General features: G+C 32.9%; 1 protein-coding gene across 8 annotated transcripts in view; it reads left to right on the top strand.

The window, feature by feature from the left end:
- The window catches only part of LOC120771942 (protein NDRG3), a 60,923-nt gene that overhangs the window by 36,735 nt on the left and 6,384 nt on the right, over positions 1-17,804 (top strand). For 3 of the 8 annotated variants that reach the window (XM_040100245.1, XM_040100243.1, XM_040100250.1), the window contains 5 exons: positions 6,011-6,094; positions 7,187-7,380; positions 8,793-8,913; positions 9,398-9,962; positions 10,033-10,117. In XM_040100245.1, the coding sequence (XP_039956179.1) occupies positions 6,048-6,094; positions 7,187-7,380; positions 8,793-8,913; positions 9,398-9,962; positions 10,033-10,117 (1,012 nt within the window). In that variant the 5' untranslated portion in view covers positions 6,011-6,047. Of the gene's footprint in view, positions 1-5,998; positions 6,095-7,186; positions 7,381-8,792; positions 8,914-9,397; positions 9,963-10,032; positions 10,118-17,804 lie in introns of all 8 variants that reach the window. The other 5 variants (XM_040100241.1, XM_040100242.1, XM_040100249.1 and 2 more) reach the window with 2 other exon arrangements.

Genomic DNA, 17,804 nt, shown 5'->3' with positions numbered 1-17,804 from the left:
AATTACAATTTTTTTTATTTGGTGTGAAGCACAATCAATACAATTAAGTTCTGAATATGACATCATTCAAATGGTCTTCACAACTTCTTTTGGAGGAATTCAATGAAGCCAACTTTCGAGCACATTTTTCACTAAATAGAGTCGTATGCCATGAATAGCACGTTCAATATTGACTTCTAAAGCTTGAAGAGAGCTTGGTTTATTTCTAAATACCAATGACTTCAAATAACTCTACAAGAAATAGGCGCTAGGTGTTAAAATATCACTTCTTTGCGGCCTTTTAATGTCAAAATTTCTTGAAATTTTTTTTTATAAACAAATCGCTAGTAAACACCCGATTTTGTTGATTGCTTTACTTTATTAAAATAAGCTTTAAAACTTCTCAGACATTTGAAAAAAAGATTAACCAACGAAATATCAGTGAATTGAATGCCAACTCCCAAAGATACGAGTTCACAGCTGAAACCTGTTAAGGTCAGTTTCAATCCGGTTTGCAACCTGCATATTCGAGGCTGATGGATTATCTTTAGTAAGTGTCAATGCCTTTGTGCTGAGGCCGTGAGGAAATAAACTGCAGATTAATTCTGATATAAAAATAATATAATATTTTTAAGACTTCAATCTTCGCAATACCCAACTAGTTGTTAAATTTCAATTTCTTCATTTTTTAGTGAAAATTTCAGTTACTTTTTCTGTATTTCGATATACTTCTGAATCACTCGCTTACATAACCAGTAAGCTTTGATTATGAGTCAATTCATACATTTCAATGTATTTATATTTGTGTGAATTTTCTTGTTTTTCCTTTGTCCTGCAAACTTTTTATAGCTTTGTCCTCCCGCACACGCACATACACAGGCGTTCGTTGTTTCGTTTACCTCTCTTTTATTCCTCATAATCAACTTTAATTGTGGCCAGCTAATTGAAGGCAATTATATACAACAACAAATTATATAAACACACAACACAAATACGAGTTGCAGTAAGGGTCTGTCGTCCTGTTAGTCATAAGCTATCGCCGGTTTCATGAAATTTATTTATTATTTGGTTAAAGTTTATTTTGTGTTGTGTGTCCTCTCTGATGGCCCAAGCAAACAACCTTTCATTGCCAACACAAGCACCTGTGGTTGTTTTATTTACTTTTACTTCGGACTATAATTTCATTTGACAGGTACCTTTATATACATATGTACCCATACTTGAGTGTATGTTGACGGCTATTGAGGTTTATTAACCCGTCACACAAATGGCGCCGTTGAATTATTGCACAGAAAGGCCACAAAAATTCTTCTAACAAAAATATACCCATGTGTAAGAGCGGGTGTGAGGATTGTGTGCGAGTGCCCTCTATGCTATTGGACTTTTACTGAATGCCCTTTGCCTAGTATTCGCGTCGTCGGGTCTCTGCCATCTTGCATTGAGTGCGTATGACTAAGCCACTCGTTTCGATGGATTGTGTGGGTGGCCGGCCTAAGTGGGAATCAAAATTTCGATTTCCGCTTCTGGCTACTGGACATTTTAGCAAACACTTGTTTTGCTAATGGATTTCAAAGCTTTGACGCATTATATACTAAATTTGGAATTTGTATGCCTGCAGGTGTTGTTGTTGCGAATATAGTGTGTTTGAAAAGTTTTGAAAATATTTTCGATGGAGTGCTGCTATTCTATGATTATGTGTTATAAAGGCTTCTAAAACCAATGTTAGATTACGGAAGAAAAATTCTTTTCAATAGAAGCACTTAAATTCCATATCATGGGTATCGTCAAAATATCAAAATGTTCTGTTTGGTATGAGCTTTCTAGGGTTACTTTAAAGCTTCAAGGTGCCAATATATAATTTCAATGTAGCTTTCTTTAAAGATATATGAGCATGTTTATCAAACATTCTGACACTACTCAGGCTCACTACTCAATAACATAACTCAATATCTGCTAACTATCAATTTGATTACCAATTTTTTCCAATCTCCTACTTTTCGAAATTTTGAAGACTTACTGTAAACACAATCTTCTCAAACAGGGAGCACTTGCTCCACTCCTTTTTCCAGTGTGTTACTGTATTGGTAAACGACCAGTAAACATATTCACACACAAATATTCGTATTTATGAGTTTGGGCGTAAGAGATTGTATTAGTTCGAACTGTTTCAGATTATGCCGGCTTCGATTGGAGCGACTCGTGCGTTAAGTGAGACATCCGATGAACGCTATTTGCCTTGGGTGGGGTTTTATTTATTTTTAAGCTTTGGCATATCTTCCCACTTACACGCCTTTCGCTAGTCGCCTTCCGAAATAGCAGTCAATGGGTTTGTTGTGGACAATGTGCGTCGTTTCGATGGCGCCTGATTTCGAATTTTACGAGCGCATACTTCGCATGCTATGGAATTAGGCTGAAGGCATCATGTACATATGTACTACAAAGTTATTTGACGTTGGACATAATACACATTTAAATGCTTATTGCTTATGTTTTTATATACAAACGCGTTTATTTTTCAATAATTTTCATATTTTGATACAATTTTTTCAGCATTTGTGTTTTTTTTAATATTTTCACAGTTTTTTTCACAAACCTGCTCATTCTCATGCCACTTACTTTAAGGTCGCTGACTCATTTTTCGTATTTTACTGCACACATTTTCCATTACATAAGGCACACTCACATTCTGAGCGAAGTAGTCCCATATATACATACATATATACATATATGTATTTTACAAGCGTATGTCCTTTTATTATGTACTAAAATATATGTGTTTTTGTGTTTGTGGAGGATACACTCTGCTTTAAGCACAACTATTTAATATTTTCATTCATAATATCTACATAAGCATATCCATTTTGAATATGCTTTTCATTTTTCTGCTACTTGCCTCAGCTTTTATACTTTGCTTTTTGGTACGCATGAATTTATGTTCGTATTTACGGTTACATGGCGTAGTGCGCTCGTAGTTTTTCACTTTCGGGTTTTCATTGCCAGTCATGCATGTTGAAAATTATTGCTTTCTGTGTTATATTTATTGCTTTGTTTCGCCATTTTGATTTCTCGTTTTAATATGCGCTTCCATTTGTTGTTGTTGTTAAATACAATTTGCTAGTTTCCTTTTTTGCACTAAAAGGCAACGGCATCTCGTTTATTTAGTTACATTTAGTTAGGGATTCATCACTTCACCGGCCATTCTACTAAAAAGAGGTAAACTGGAGGAAAGGTCCATAAGCAAGCATTTAACTAAAACCCAGTCAAGCTTTTCGGACACTGAGGGTACGGAAGCTCATACATATTAATTCACTTTGGAGTGTTCTTGAGCGGAAATTGCTTGCAAAAAATTAAAGAGAGTTGATATTAAACATTCTTAATGAATAATTTATATACGATTTTCGTTGAAAAATTAAAAAAAAAAAATAAAAAATATAAAAAAATAATAAAATTGGGAATAGGAAAATTTAAAATGCTGATAGAAATGCTGTTTTCAAAAAAAATCTTTCTTGTGTTCATTTTCTAACATCACCTCTTGTTACTATTAAAAATTAAATTATTGCATTTAATAACCACATTTCTGAATTTAGGTACACCCCTAATGTGAATTTGTATCAAATTCTTAATTTTTATTTTTCATCTCTTTTCACTCACAAAACATTCACACAAACATACATACTTACATAACGTATTACATTTAATTCTGTTACTGTGATGGATTGTCTTCCTTTTTCTTATAAACAATTATTTTATATTAATCCAAAGGCATAATTACAAGCGATATTTATTTGAGTTTTTGGCGTGTTCGAACTGGCTTAAACAATCCTAAACCATTGAAATTTGTACCAATTCCGTCTGTATATAAATGTATTTTTTTGCATTTCGAATTAAAAAAAATTAAAAAAAAAAAATTAAAAAAAATAAACATAAAATTCTTGAAATTTGAAATAAAAATATAAAGCTTTAAAGAAACCCGAAGAGTAATTTTTTCCTTAAATAATAAACAATCCGGTGGAAATAACATTCAAAGTTACAAAAACATAACACAAGCTGAACGTTAGTGAATATATGCAAAGCTTAATTAAAAGTAACCGGTTTTTCAAGAAGACTATAAAAGTTTTTTTTTAAATAAAAAAATGGTTTGGTATATCAATGAAGTTCTTTGTTCCTGTGAAAGTTCATTCGGTGCCATTATATATAGAACTCGATTTTTTTTGCATGACCACCATGAGCATGCTTGCAGAAGTCCAGACGCTGAACTCACTTTTCGACGGTTTCCAAGCATAAATTGGCCAATACTGCTGTTATTTCACGTTTGATATTCGGACGAAGTTCATCAATCGTCGCTGCCTTGTTGGCATATATCAAAAACTTGACGTAGGCTCACAGGAAATAGTTTGAAGGCGTCGAATAGCATGACCGAGGCGGCCAATTGACTGGGCCTTTTCGTGAGATAACACAATCACCAAACTTGATTTTCAATAAATCAATAGTGACATTCGCTGTGTGGCTTGTGGCGCCATCCTGTTGGAACCACATATTGTTCAAGTTTATATCATCCAATTCGGGTCAAAAATATTCAGTTATCATTGAGCGACAGCGATTCTCATTCACAGTAACGTGCCGGTCATGATTATCACGAGAGGGTTCGGCCCAATGACGCCTCCGGCCCATAAACCGCACCAAACCGTAATTTTTTTCGGGGTGCAATGGATACTCATGGAGTACGTGTGGATTGTTGCTTGATCAATAACGGATGCTTTGCTTATAGATAAAGCCATTCAGCCAAAATGAGTCTCATCGCCGAAGATGATATTTCGATGAAAATCTGGATAATTTTTGGTTGCTCAGCCCAATTCACGAACATGCGACGATTCTGGTGGTCAAGCGGCCTCAGTTCTTGCGTCAATTCAATATTTTTTTGCTAAATTCGCCACAAAGACGTCACGGAGATTTCCAACGCTTGACAACGACGTGTGACTGATTTGGGTCTTCCTCAATTGATACGCTAGCGGCAGCAATATTCTTGACACTACGGGTACTTCTTTATCTCACTGGCATGGAGGATATTGTACTGTGCTTGTGGATTAAAATTTTTCCTCAAAACGCTCAATTGTTGATCTGACAGGACGATTATGACGATCATAAATTAAAGCTGAGGCCACTGATTCCGAATTTCGATAGTAAATTTTAATAATATCGAACAATGAGTCTATCTATCCACGATGAAATGGCAAACCTTACTGAGCGGAAAAATATGCCGTCGTTATTGGAGAGCATGTTACTATATTAAGGCTCATTAACGTTTCGATATCTGAAAAAATTACTGTAATCAAAAAACTTAGAAAAGTTGGCTCCTAGGAAAAAAGATTTTTTAGATAATTTTATGATCTACAATTTTCGTCTATGATAATTTGACCGAAAACACACATTTTTAACATTTGACCGTGAGTAATTTTGTCGAGGGTACGTTGAGGGCTTTTAGTATGTTATACCCAATCATGTTTTGAAATTATTCACGAACTTTCAGCTTGCTATAAATACATATATATAACTTTTATTAACAGTCTTTTTTTTTTTGATCGGAATAAAATCTTTTTTCCGTAAATTTTGTTTTGCATTATTTTAAAACCAAACGACATATAGATTTGACCAAATTGTAGCATACTATTTAATTTAAATTTCAGCTTTGTTAATTCGAAAACATAATTTTATAACTCGACCTTTCGGTAGTGTTGCATTATCTCTGTCTTTTTAGAGTTTAAAATGTATATTTATTGCCAAATAGCAATAAAATCAAATGACTTAACTTAAATATGTAAACTAAAGATCTCATTTTCAACAAAAACTTTAATAAAATAACCGCTTTTGCTTTATTACCACATAATGGAAAGCACTCTTTAGAAATGTACACCAAACACTCCGAAAGCTCGTCTAAACCCATGAATATCGCTTGTGGCTGACACTTAGTTTTTAGTTTTTTGTTCGACAAATTGTTTTCTTTGCGCTTGCATGTCTATAGTGTTTATTTCAGAGACCGGGACAAAATCGGTAAGCCACTGAACACGAAGATGCCATCTGCGCCGACACACACGGCCGAGGAGGCACGTCTGTTGGGGTAAGCGCGCTGATTATAAACGCCTACAATAATAAACTACAATTACAACTAGCAAACTACAATCTGCATTAAATAGTTTCCATAACAATAAAACAACAAAGTACCGAAATAAAAATTTTACGAAAAGAAACGACTTCTCACATAACGAAGTGAAGATCCGAATAGCCTGCTAAGCAACAACTCATAACATACAAATCCCGACCTAAACGTGTATTTTATATGATTTTTTAAATATTTTCCATACCTTAGCTATATAGTATATTATGTATGTACATATATATGATTTCACATATTAAATTGTATGTATTTTCCTTAAGCTTTTATATTCCTTAAAGTTAATTGAATAATTAATGAGTTGGTATGACTATTTATTTTATACTTTTACTGAATTAATTTTACTATATTTTTTTTAGCTTAGTGTGTATGATTTTTTACTTAAACTTAGCTTAGCATTAGTCTTGAAACACGTATGTAGCTTAGCAACTGGTATGAGCAATTAGTTGCATTGGCGCATTAAAGAGCATCCCTAGTATACTATATATAGGCAAACAGGTTCTGCATCCAAGTACTTGATCGTATTGTAAAATATAGCAAAAAATAATTTGGACTCAAACCTAAAAACATAAGCCTCAGCATAGCATCCATACAGTTGAATGTGCTCAGCATACACTTGCCTGCGATAGATGAATGTACACTAATAGTTAGTAAGCAAGAAATGCCAACACTAAAGCTAACCTAAACAAATCGGAATGAAAACTAAATATATACAAATGCAAGGGTCTCCTGCTAGTTTGTGAAACCTAATTAAAACAAAAAAAAAAATAATAATAATACCAAACCACTACACAAGCTCAAACACATTTCTACACACCAATGCTCCAGTACTTGAATATTATATAGTAGCTATGAACCGCTCTCACATAGAAATCAATACCATACGGTCCCCACTTAGCAATTACAACTAAATATATACACATACTATAATGCCAAGCAGTCAGTTGAATAATTATGCAAAAGTTAGGTTATGTTAAAAAATGTTATTTGAAATAGGCCATAATTTGTACTAATATTGTATTATTTTCACTTGGTTAGCACCATGCCCGTCGATCCTATGGACGATATTGAATTGCGCTCTGTGTGGCTGCAATTCCCATACACACGCGGCTCTACATTGCAGGCATGCGAGCAACGTCTTGTGCCCACTGATAAGGGCGATATACACGTGTCCGTGCAGGGCGACACTACAAAGCCGGCAATTTTGACGTATCATGATCTGGGATTAAATTGTAAGTATGAAATTATTTTGTATTAACTTTGAAGAGGGTGAAAAGACAGGAACAGAGAGAGAAAGAGAGAGAGAGAGTGGATCCACTAGATTTGCTGATTTTTTTAGAAGAGCAGCTGAGGTTTTCAAGTCGGGTTCTTAAATATTCGTAATTTAAAATATTCACTTTAAAAGTATTTATATTAATGATAGAGCGTCGAGTCTATATAATTGGAAAAGTCCCCGATTCGTATCCGGCAAACAAATGCTTAACGTTGTTCCAATATCAGTACTGTTTTGAAAAATCTGGTTAGAAAAAATTTTACAAGGTTAATACAAAGATTAAACCGTATCCTAAGAATTTTCTATCAAAAAATGTTGTGTGTGGATATACATTGGGTAGTCGAAAAAGTCTTTTCGTATTTTGTCAATAGATGTCGTTGCAGTCGTGTATCTCTAGCGCTACCAATCACATTGTGTCATACCATAAAGTATTGGAAAGGTGAGATTATAAGCTTCATTTAACCAAAAAAAAATTTGCAGTGAAATCGGGGAAGTTGAAAACAAAGTTACAGCTGTTCAAAAATGAGTGAAAATAATGCATTAATTCGCTGTATTTTGAAATTTTTGTATAAAAAAGCCACGCAAGCCACCAATGAAATTTTGAAATTTGCGGAGACGATGTTGTATCAGTTCATATAGCACAACAATGGTTCGCTCGCTCCCTTTCTGGAAATTTTGATGTGAAAGATGCACCTCGCTCTGGTCGACCTTTAGTTGAAAAAGTCGATAAAAGTATAGGAAAGATTGACCAGGACCGTCACATAAGCAGCCATGACATCGCTAAGGAACTTAACATTCATCATCAAATAGTTTTGAACCATAGGCTGGCTACAAAAAGAAGCTCAATGTTTGGGTACCACATGAATTGTCTGTGAGAAATTTAATGGACCGAATTAACATCTGCGTCTTTGCTGAAACGAAATTAAATCGAACCATTTCTGAAGCGAATAAAAACAGGAGACAAAAAGTAATAATTTGCAAAAAGAGAATGGCCAAGCGTGGTGACGATCAACAAACAGACGCGAAGCCAGGATTGACACCTCGAAAGGTTATGCTCAGTGTTTGTTGAGATTGGAAAAGAATAATCCACTATCCACCAGAAAAGTTTTACACAGAAGGAATAATGTTTTTAGCGGAAAAATAGCAAAAAGTGTGCGACTAAAATATGTAGTTCATTAGAGTTATTATAAATATAAAAAAATAAGTTGAAGTTTGATTAGACATACGAAAATTCTTTTTCGACTACCCTGTAATTGCTTTATTCAGCAGCCCACATTCTTTAAATATGAATTAGAGAACTCTCCAGACTAAAGATATGTTTATACAGAATGCACGCATAAGCTTTTCAAATCATTTTTTATTTAATTTCAGATGCTACTAGCTTTGCTGGATTTTTCAACTTTCCGCCACTTCGCAGTTTGCTTGAGAATTTCTGCGTCTACCATGTGACAGCTCCTGGGCAAGAGGAAGGAGCACCTACATTGCCAGAAGAGTAAATATAATTTTAATATTGTGGCTGATAAGAGCAAGTGACCAAAATATTACATTTTTTCGACGAATTCGGGTTGATTTGAGAAAAGCTTATTTACTCTTGGACAGATCGTCGAATGTCAGTCTGAAAAGTTGAATTTTAGTTTCTTTTGAATGTTGTAATGAAACGAGAGATATTTTCATAAACAAATCGAGAACTTATTTAACAAATGAATGACACATAAATGACATTTAAAGCCGCCAATCTGTCAAAATGGATTCCAAAGATGTTATTAGTCCAAAGATGTTATTAGTCTTTATGTATTAGTTTTTTTCCAATTCGAGTTTTTTAATATACAAACCTCGTTTCCAAGTTTATTGGGTTACAAGTATTCTTATCAGTCCACAATTTTCGATCTTATGTATTATTGTGATATTTAAATCTAGTAATGATTTCATATAAAAATGCAAAACACTTCCACCTTAACACTACTTTCCGCCCGCAGTTATGTCTATCCAACCATGGATGAATTGGCCGCTCAGCTGGTTTTCGTGATGTCGCATTTTGGTCTCAAATCAGTGATCGGCTTCGGAGTTGGCGCTGGCGCCAATATACTGGCACGCTTCGCCCACAACCATCCGGATAAGGTCGGCGCCTTGGTGCTCATCAATTGCGTTTCGACACAGTCCGGCTGGATCGAATGGGGCTACCAGAGTTTCAATACACGCTTCTTGCGTACCAAAGGTATGACTCAGAGCGTCATCGATTATTTGATGTGGCACCATTTGGGCCGCAATCCAGAGGAGCGCAACTACGATATGGTGCAAATGTTTAAGCAACACTTTGAACGCGGCGTCAATCCCACTAACTTGGCCATGTTCATCAATTCGTACATACATCGCAACGATTTGAATATTACACGTACACCACCTGGCACTCCCGGTACACAGCCATCGTCGTGCACACTGAAAATGCCGGTTATTAATATTACTGGCGCCTTGTCGCCACATGTCGACGATACTGTTACCTTCAATGGGCGCTTGGATCCAACAAACTCATCTTGGATGAAGGTTTGCCAAATGACTTTTCAACTATTGTTTATATGTATATGTAAGTGTTGGATTTCTCTGTGCTTTGCAGATCTCCGATTGCGCCATGGTGATGGAGGAACAGCCGGCGAAATTGGCCGAGGCCTTCAGGCTTTTCCTGCAGGGCGAGGGCTACGGTAAGTGTTAAAGCACTGCGGAACTTAACTTAGCATAACAAAGATATTACCATCACCTCCACCACAAACCACAACAACCACCAATTACTTATACAATAAACCACATAGTTCCCATTGCCATTCGTAGCTGACATATTTTCGAAATTTGTAAGACATCGTGTAAAAATTACAAGCAATTCATCAGGCGCATTCTTTGAAACAGTAAATCATATGCGAAAGCGAAAGTGCTTACACACTAGCGTTATACAGTATATGCAAAAATTAAACGCGCATAAACTTTTGGTCAGAAATACATTAATATTTAATATTAGGAAACACTCGTTATTTATTATTAGAAATTATTGGAAATCGCATTTATTATTGAAAATCGTTTTCAAGCGAAGGAATATTAAGCTTAATTAGTTCGTTTGAATTGAACAACATATTTTACATACACACTGTTGCATAAATCAAAATATTTTTAGTGTTCGGACTTTAGAAGTTTTGATCATGACATGGAAAATAAAATGCAATCTGCTTATAAAACGAAATTCGTAAAATTTATCGAACTGTTGGTTACAACTCAATTTCAAAGCATGCAAATTTTTCATTATTCTCACGTGTACTAAGAAGGGTGAGCTTACTTAAAGGGTTATATCCACTTGCAAGTCAGAAAAACACGTTTTATTGTAAATTTTTTTGGAAGTGATTTTATTTTATTATTTATTTTTATTATAAATAAATAAAAATGATGACCATTCACTGATATTAATTTTCAGGAATTCATTTCGAAAGTTTTGGATACCCTTGATTCCGTAGTCGATCTTTAGTAGAACTATTGTCTGACATTGAGAACGATTTTTCTGCTTAAAAATATCGCAGCTCTAATATAAAATTAAAATATCATTACTTTAGCTGAATGCAGGTCTATTGATCGAAGAAGTAGTAAAAGTTTACATATTCGCCCAAATTTCGGCTTCCCAAAATAAATAATTATTTGTTAAAAAATTTTCACTTCAGATGCTCAAAAATCGAAATTACTATAAAAACTATTATTTTTTCGAAAATTACCTGACAAATAGATATATCCGCAAAGGTAGTCTGAAAATTTACTATTAGTCGGGCAAGTCGAAATTTTTTTCATCGACACTGCGTTTAAATTTTTTTAAATTTTTGCGGGCCGATTACACTAAGTAAAAAATTGTATAAATACGCTCATATCTCGGCAACTATTTTTCGAATTAACTTAAACTTTTCGAATAATATTCTCAAATCTACCTATATTCGATATATCGTCGCCTAGAATGCAATTTATAACCATTTTATGACCGAAACTCAAATTTTGATTCAATGTACAATGTAAGTGGTTTCTATTACATCGTTTTTCTCTCACCTGTAAACTTTTGAAAAGAGATCTTAATAAAGTAAGAATCAAAATTTGAGTTTCGGTCATAAAATGGTTATAAATTGGTTATTATATCGGAAAGTTAAAGTTTTCATTATAAAATGGTTACATATTGGTTATTAAATCTGACAACTATTTAGAATTTTTTTTTGTTGATACGTTGTTATGCATTTTAGGTGACGATATGTACATATGTATGTATAAGCAAACTAAAAATCGATTTTTCGAAATTCAAGTGGATATAACCCTTAAATCGTGGCCTAAACAGAAAGCTTTTCAATACCGTATTAAAATATGCTGTCTGCTCTTTCTATTTGTGAAACGTTCAATTTGTTCACATGTGAGTTATTCACGTCCGATATAAATGAGCCATAGATGCTCCTTCAGCTTTTTCAGTATTGTGCAGAGCACTTTGAGTTAGTTTGGGATTTCGAACTGCTTAAAACAAGAACAGCATTAAATCGAATGATTTTAGAAACTTTTTTAGTAGATGATCCTTCTTCCTTTGTTCATAATTTTTCTTTATTCCCTCCTGTTTAACGTTTTTCATGCATTTCTAAGTAATATTTAGTAGCAGGGATATGCAAATAATTTAGATTTTGAATAAACTAATGAACTTAAGCGAGCTCGAAATTAAATATTAAACAATTAAAACCGCATTTCGCTTTAATCATATGGTAACCTGGAAGCAAAGCAAGTTATATTTGGCTTTAAAGCTTTAGTAAAATTATTAACGAAATGCGAGACGGCAAGCCGATTAGCAAATATAACAGAATCGTCGTTGTTTTCGCCAAGCAACAGCAGTTCGAATTCATACGACTTAAGCTTAAAGTTAAACAGTGTATAAAAATAGTAAAATTTTAGCATACTTGCAAAGTATATTGCATAATAATTGTTGTTTGCTGGAAATACATACTTTGAAAAGACAAAAAAAGTTAAATGCGAACTGACTTTTATTTAAAATGGCATAAAAGCATTAAAGAAACATAAACGAACTTCATATACCATACTTATAAGCCTTAATTAAACACGTACTTATATACAAAAGTATTTATTCAGATGATATATTCGAACACAAAGCTACGCCGAATTCTACCAAAAATACATATAACATTCATTGACATCAAATTAATACATACAAACGTAATTATAACGGATTCATGCATACACAGCAGCTATCTAACGCTACTTACTACAACATTTACTCATACATAACGGCATTTATTAAAATCAAATAGTTTGTATGCATAATCGAACCAAATTGCATTCGTCATACATATATACAAATTATTATACTAAACTTATGTAGGTATGTATGTAAGCAAAAACAAAAACAAAAAGTTTGAAATTGGCTATGAATTTGAAAATGTCCATACAAGCAAGCATACATACTTTATTTGTACTGAAAAATATAGTAATTAAAAATTTGTTAAAATTATTACTTTTGACGATAATATTGGAAAGATGTGAATTTAATTGGATTTATTCAGAAATAAAATAAAATGTTGTTTGAAAACAAAATGAGAAAAAAGCATACATGAAATTATTTGACTCACTTTTGTTTAGCTTATTAGTCAGACAGACCATCATACACCAAAAGCGCTGGGTGAACACAAATTGCGGTGGAATTTTAGCAAAGTTAAAGATAGGAGCTTAAAACGAAGTTTCTTGGAGGTGTTGAATTGGCATAATGTTAATTGAAAACAAGCATATTGGACTATGCTGCTTTTTAAGTTAACTCTCCGACTTTTTTAATGATTTAGCAATATTTTGATGGAAGCAAAAATGTCGGGAAGTAATTTTTTTCCTTTTACGTTTTTTTTAACTCTAAAGAAATAAGAACAAAAACATATGAGAAATTTTTATAACACGAAAAACCTCTAGCTAAATTTTGAAGTAAATTTGAGGGGTGATTTAATCGGAAGTATATGCATATGTATATACATATTAACACTTGTCGAGACCAACGGTCTGATACACTTAGTCGAGACCAATGGTGCTTGGCTAGGCCTAGGCTAGTTCACATACATTTGTATTGAAATACGTGTTGTATTTACGCTCATATACATATGTATGTACAACATACATATGTAGATACATTTTTGAAATTTCTTACCTCTCGATTTGGTTGAAATCAAATTGTGTGCCTTGTTCACGCTTGGCGTGGCAATAGCGTTCACAAAAAATGTAACATTTTGAGAAAAATTACATTTTTCTTAACCTTTAAAATGCTCTAGCGGCTAAAGTATTTGACCTAGATAAACATACAAACCAATTTGGACATGTAACGAACATGAAAACAGATAAATCAACCGTGCGAAGTGATAGAACATACCAAAGTTCATATATTTTCATACAAATATTTTCATACATAGCCAAGCACCATTGGTGCACTAAGGTGTAATATTATAAAATCCTTTTTTCGTCTTTTTCGATACGATATCCTTGAATTTTTTTTCTGAATTCTATAGACAATAAAATTCTAGGAAGCTTCCTGGAAGCGCAAGTCGTTTGCTACACTCTAAATATATTTAAATTACATTTAAAAACAAAATATGCCTGGCCAGATCCGAGGGTCTCGATGAGGGTTTAGGGGTTATATACAGTTAGAAGGTCGAAAAAAAGCGAAATTTCCAGATATTTTTCTGAGAAAACTTTTAAATTTATTGATCCAAGAAATAGCAATGTGTGTGCTGATATCTCTTATTAATTTGAGACTAATCGGCGTAGTCGTTTTCGATTAATGTTGGTCACTGACTATGAAAATACCATTTTGAGAAAACGCCTTTAAGGTTTGGAATGCACTTCCAAGCATTCTGAAACAACTTTTCAAATTTGCGTACAACTTCGAAAATATTCACCGGAATGATATGCAGTTTTCTGTGTCTGTACTTAAATATATGTAAATAAAGAAAATAAAATCGAAAAAATCGATTTTTTGAAAATCCTAACTATATATAACCCCTAAGTTAACGCTCCGATTTTCTTCACAATTAACAATTTTTTGACGGAAGCTAAGAAAGTCGAAAACTAATTTCTTAATACTAAAACCAGAGAACATATATTTGATATACATTTATGAAATATGTTGTTTGCTATAACAATAACAACAAAAGCACATGAGAAATTGTTGTTTCAACACATGAGAAGCCTCTGAATAAATTTTGTAGCAAATCGAAAGGGTGACCTTGTCGGGATTACAGCCGTATATTAAACGACGAGTTAACTTGTAGGGCGAATATTGGAACTTGCTGTTCTTAGTCGGCGATTTTTTCTAGCTTCACCGGTGTCTTACTTCAAATATAGTCGAATTCCTTTATTGCAATATAAAAATTAAAAAAACATAAATTTTTTGTCTATTTTATGTCAAACATTTATTATTCTACTTACTTTTAAATCAATTATTAATTTAAATAAGTTTTCTAATGATGTTGCACTGCAAGTTTTATTTTAATTCTCATTGGAATAAGGCTTTAAGTAAAATTGAAAAACTCTGAGAGTATTAACAGTGACGTTTCATTAAAAAATTAACCATTTTAATGAGAACTATTTTTATTGTTGGGAATATATGTTATTTTAAAATAATTTTTTTCACATTTTTAAAATTTTCGAATTTTAATTAATAATTAATTATTTTTAAATTATAACTAGCTTAACTTATACAGCATTATTGCATCTGCTAACAGTTTTAAAATTAAAAAATTAAAAAACTCAAAATTTTAAATTTGTGCTGCAGCACTTCAAAAGTTTACCAGTCATCTTCGTAATCACCATTCTATAATTCGCCTCACCTCATTGCGCCCCACATTGCTGAACAAAAGCCTGTAATGTGTTTTATTTTTTCCGAATAAACTACAAGCAAAGGTTTCTCACCACACTGCTCTCTCACATTGATTAATACAAAATACCAACGCTGTGAAGAAATTGAAATTTAATTTGGACATACAAATGTTTTCTTTTCTTTTTTCTCTCTTTTATATCTCCTTTTCAAATGTTTATAATACAAAACTTAACGAAAACCCACACACCAAATCATCCAAAAACAAACAAATTCACGCCTCAAACCGCACAAAACATCAAACTGCGTTGAAATAAATTCGCATTCCAACAAAACGCCATCAACATGTGACATTCCCAACTCACACACATGCAAATATGCGCCTTTTTTGAATGTTTTGGGTGCAAATTTTAAATTCTCAATCAAATTATAAATAACTGTATGTGTGATTTCTCTCATAAAAAATATTTTTTAATACAATTTTGTACTTTTTACTTTCAAACAAAAAAAAAACGTGTGGTGTGTGTTTTTAAAACGCGCGCTTTGCTCAAACAAATGTCTAAATTGCAAATACAAAAAACAAAAACATATACTTAAAACAACTTTATATACATTTTGTGGTATGTATGTATATTTTGATGTAACTTTGCTTTTTGTCGCAAAACTAATACCCTATATAACAACAAAAACTCGTTAACAAATAATTTCCAAAAATGAAACCGCAAAATCCCGCAAATACCAACGCATTTTTGTTGCTTCGCTTTGCCCCCCGCTCAACAGCAGAGAAATCGCAATAAAGCGTTAGATTTGAAAACCTTTTGTCAGAAACAGAAATTTTAACTCTAGTAACACTGCTTGTTGTAATCTAGTATTAATATGTGCATATGTGTTTGTGACGAGCGCACGCCTTCTCTACGGAAGCAGGCGTGGCTGCAGGGACACACTGTAACGCTGCCAACAAAAAACCAAAAAATTGCAGTCAAACATCACTCTGAACGTCGAACTCTCGAATCCGCATTTGTATTAAACGTTTGGTGTAGTTGAAGCGATTGTGACGCGGTTATTTTAGAGCCCAAAACGACGAGACAAAATTTTCACAAAAACTTGTTTATAAAAATCAATAACAAAAAGCTATGCAAATAATTAAAAATCACAATAAATAAAAAAAAATCGTGCGTTGAACCTCTTACAAACACATTACCGTTAGCGTGGGCTCATAAATAACGGCGGCAATCCGTTTCACTAGCTTAGCATACTTGTAGTTTCCTCAATGCATATCGCACTGTCATCGTAAATGTAACCCACTTCTTCTAAATATTTAATACAAAATATAAAAAATAATAAAAATAGAAACAAAAATTTATTAAATGAAATTTTCGTGTTAGTAGGCATTATATAACCACACAATATAATTGTTTTATGTCTTACATAATTGTTATGAATATTCATACATATGTATATATGTACGTATTATGAGAAATAAATAAGCATTCACTAATGAGGAAGACAATACTACAAATAGCAAGTGGCTTTTATTACAAAATCACTCTTCTAGGTCTATATTTGTGAATTCTTTTTAATAAGTGTGTACTCGTATGCAATATTATAACTGTAGATAACCACATTGTAAACATAAATATTTTTTGTAATATAGTTTGATTCTTGAAACCCTGCACAGCTACACCGGTTGTCATAATAAGTATGTATTTTACGAAATGCACGAATTCTTCTAAAAAAGTATGTTTTTATCGCTTGTTATGCTCGCATATTTGACTTATTTTATTATTTTTCTTCTGTAAGCGAAGTAAACACGATTTAAATCATCGAAACAATAGGAGAGAATGAGTTTCATTCGAGTAATATGAAACATGTTGAGGGAAAAATTTTTCGATCTGAGTAGTCTTTTGACACACACTTACAAAAGACTGGTCGATAATTGCTGAAAATTTGCTTTTTCGCTAATATCTTCCCAAGTTTTACTATATCTGAAAACCAAAAAAAAAAATTGTTTTAAATATATAAGTTCGAAAGCATATGTATTTCGATATTTCATCTAGGTAGAAACAGAAAAAGGTATTAAAAACAGCACTTCGTCCTGATATTATACATAATACTTAAAGGACGGACAAATATTTGCGAAGACACAATAGACCTAAGGTGGCGGTGCAATCCTCATATCTTTATCTTATATTTGTGGTTCGAAAGTGATGATAAAAACTAGTATATGAGGTATATAGGGTTTTCCAATAGGAATGATCTTATTTTCAAATATCGTTTCGGCCATTTTTAAGGGGTTACATGGATTTCTTCGGTTTGAAAACAGCCTTTTTTCAATATTTTTTTTTTCATATAAAACATTAAATATTTTATTAATTTTTTTTATTATAAACATACATTATTAATAACGAAATTGTGAAATTTTTGGAAAAAGATATTTAAACTCGGTCATTGCGATGCTATTTTTGGTGAACCCTCGGAAAAAAGACGCGCTCGCATTGAAAGGATAACTCCTAACAGGATCATCT

This window comes from Bactrocera tryoni, chromosome 3, assembly GCF_016617805.1.
Source record: "Bactrocera tryoni isolate S06 chromosome 3, CSIRO_BtryS06_freeze2, whole genome shotgun sequence".
In the NCBI taxonomy this organism is placed as follows: Eukaryota; Metazoa; Arthropoda; class Insecta; order Diptera; family Tephritidae; genus Bactrocera; species Bactrocera tryoni.
This window is presented reverse-complemented; position numbering and strand designations above follow the sequence as displayed.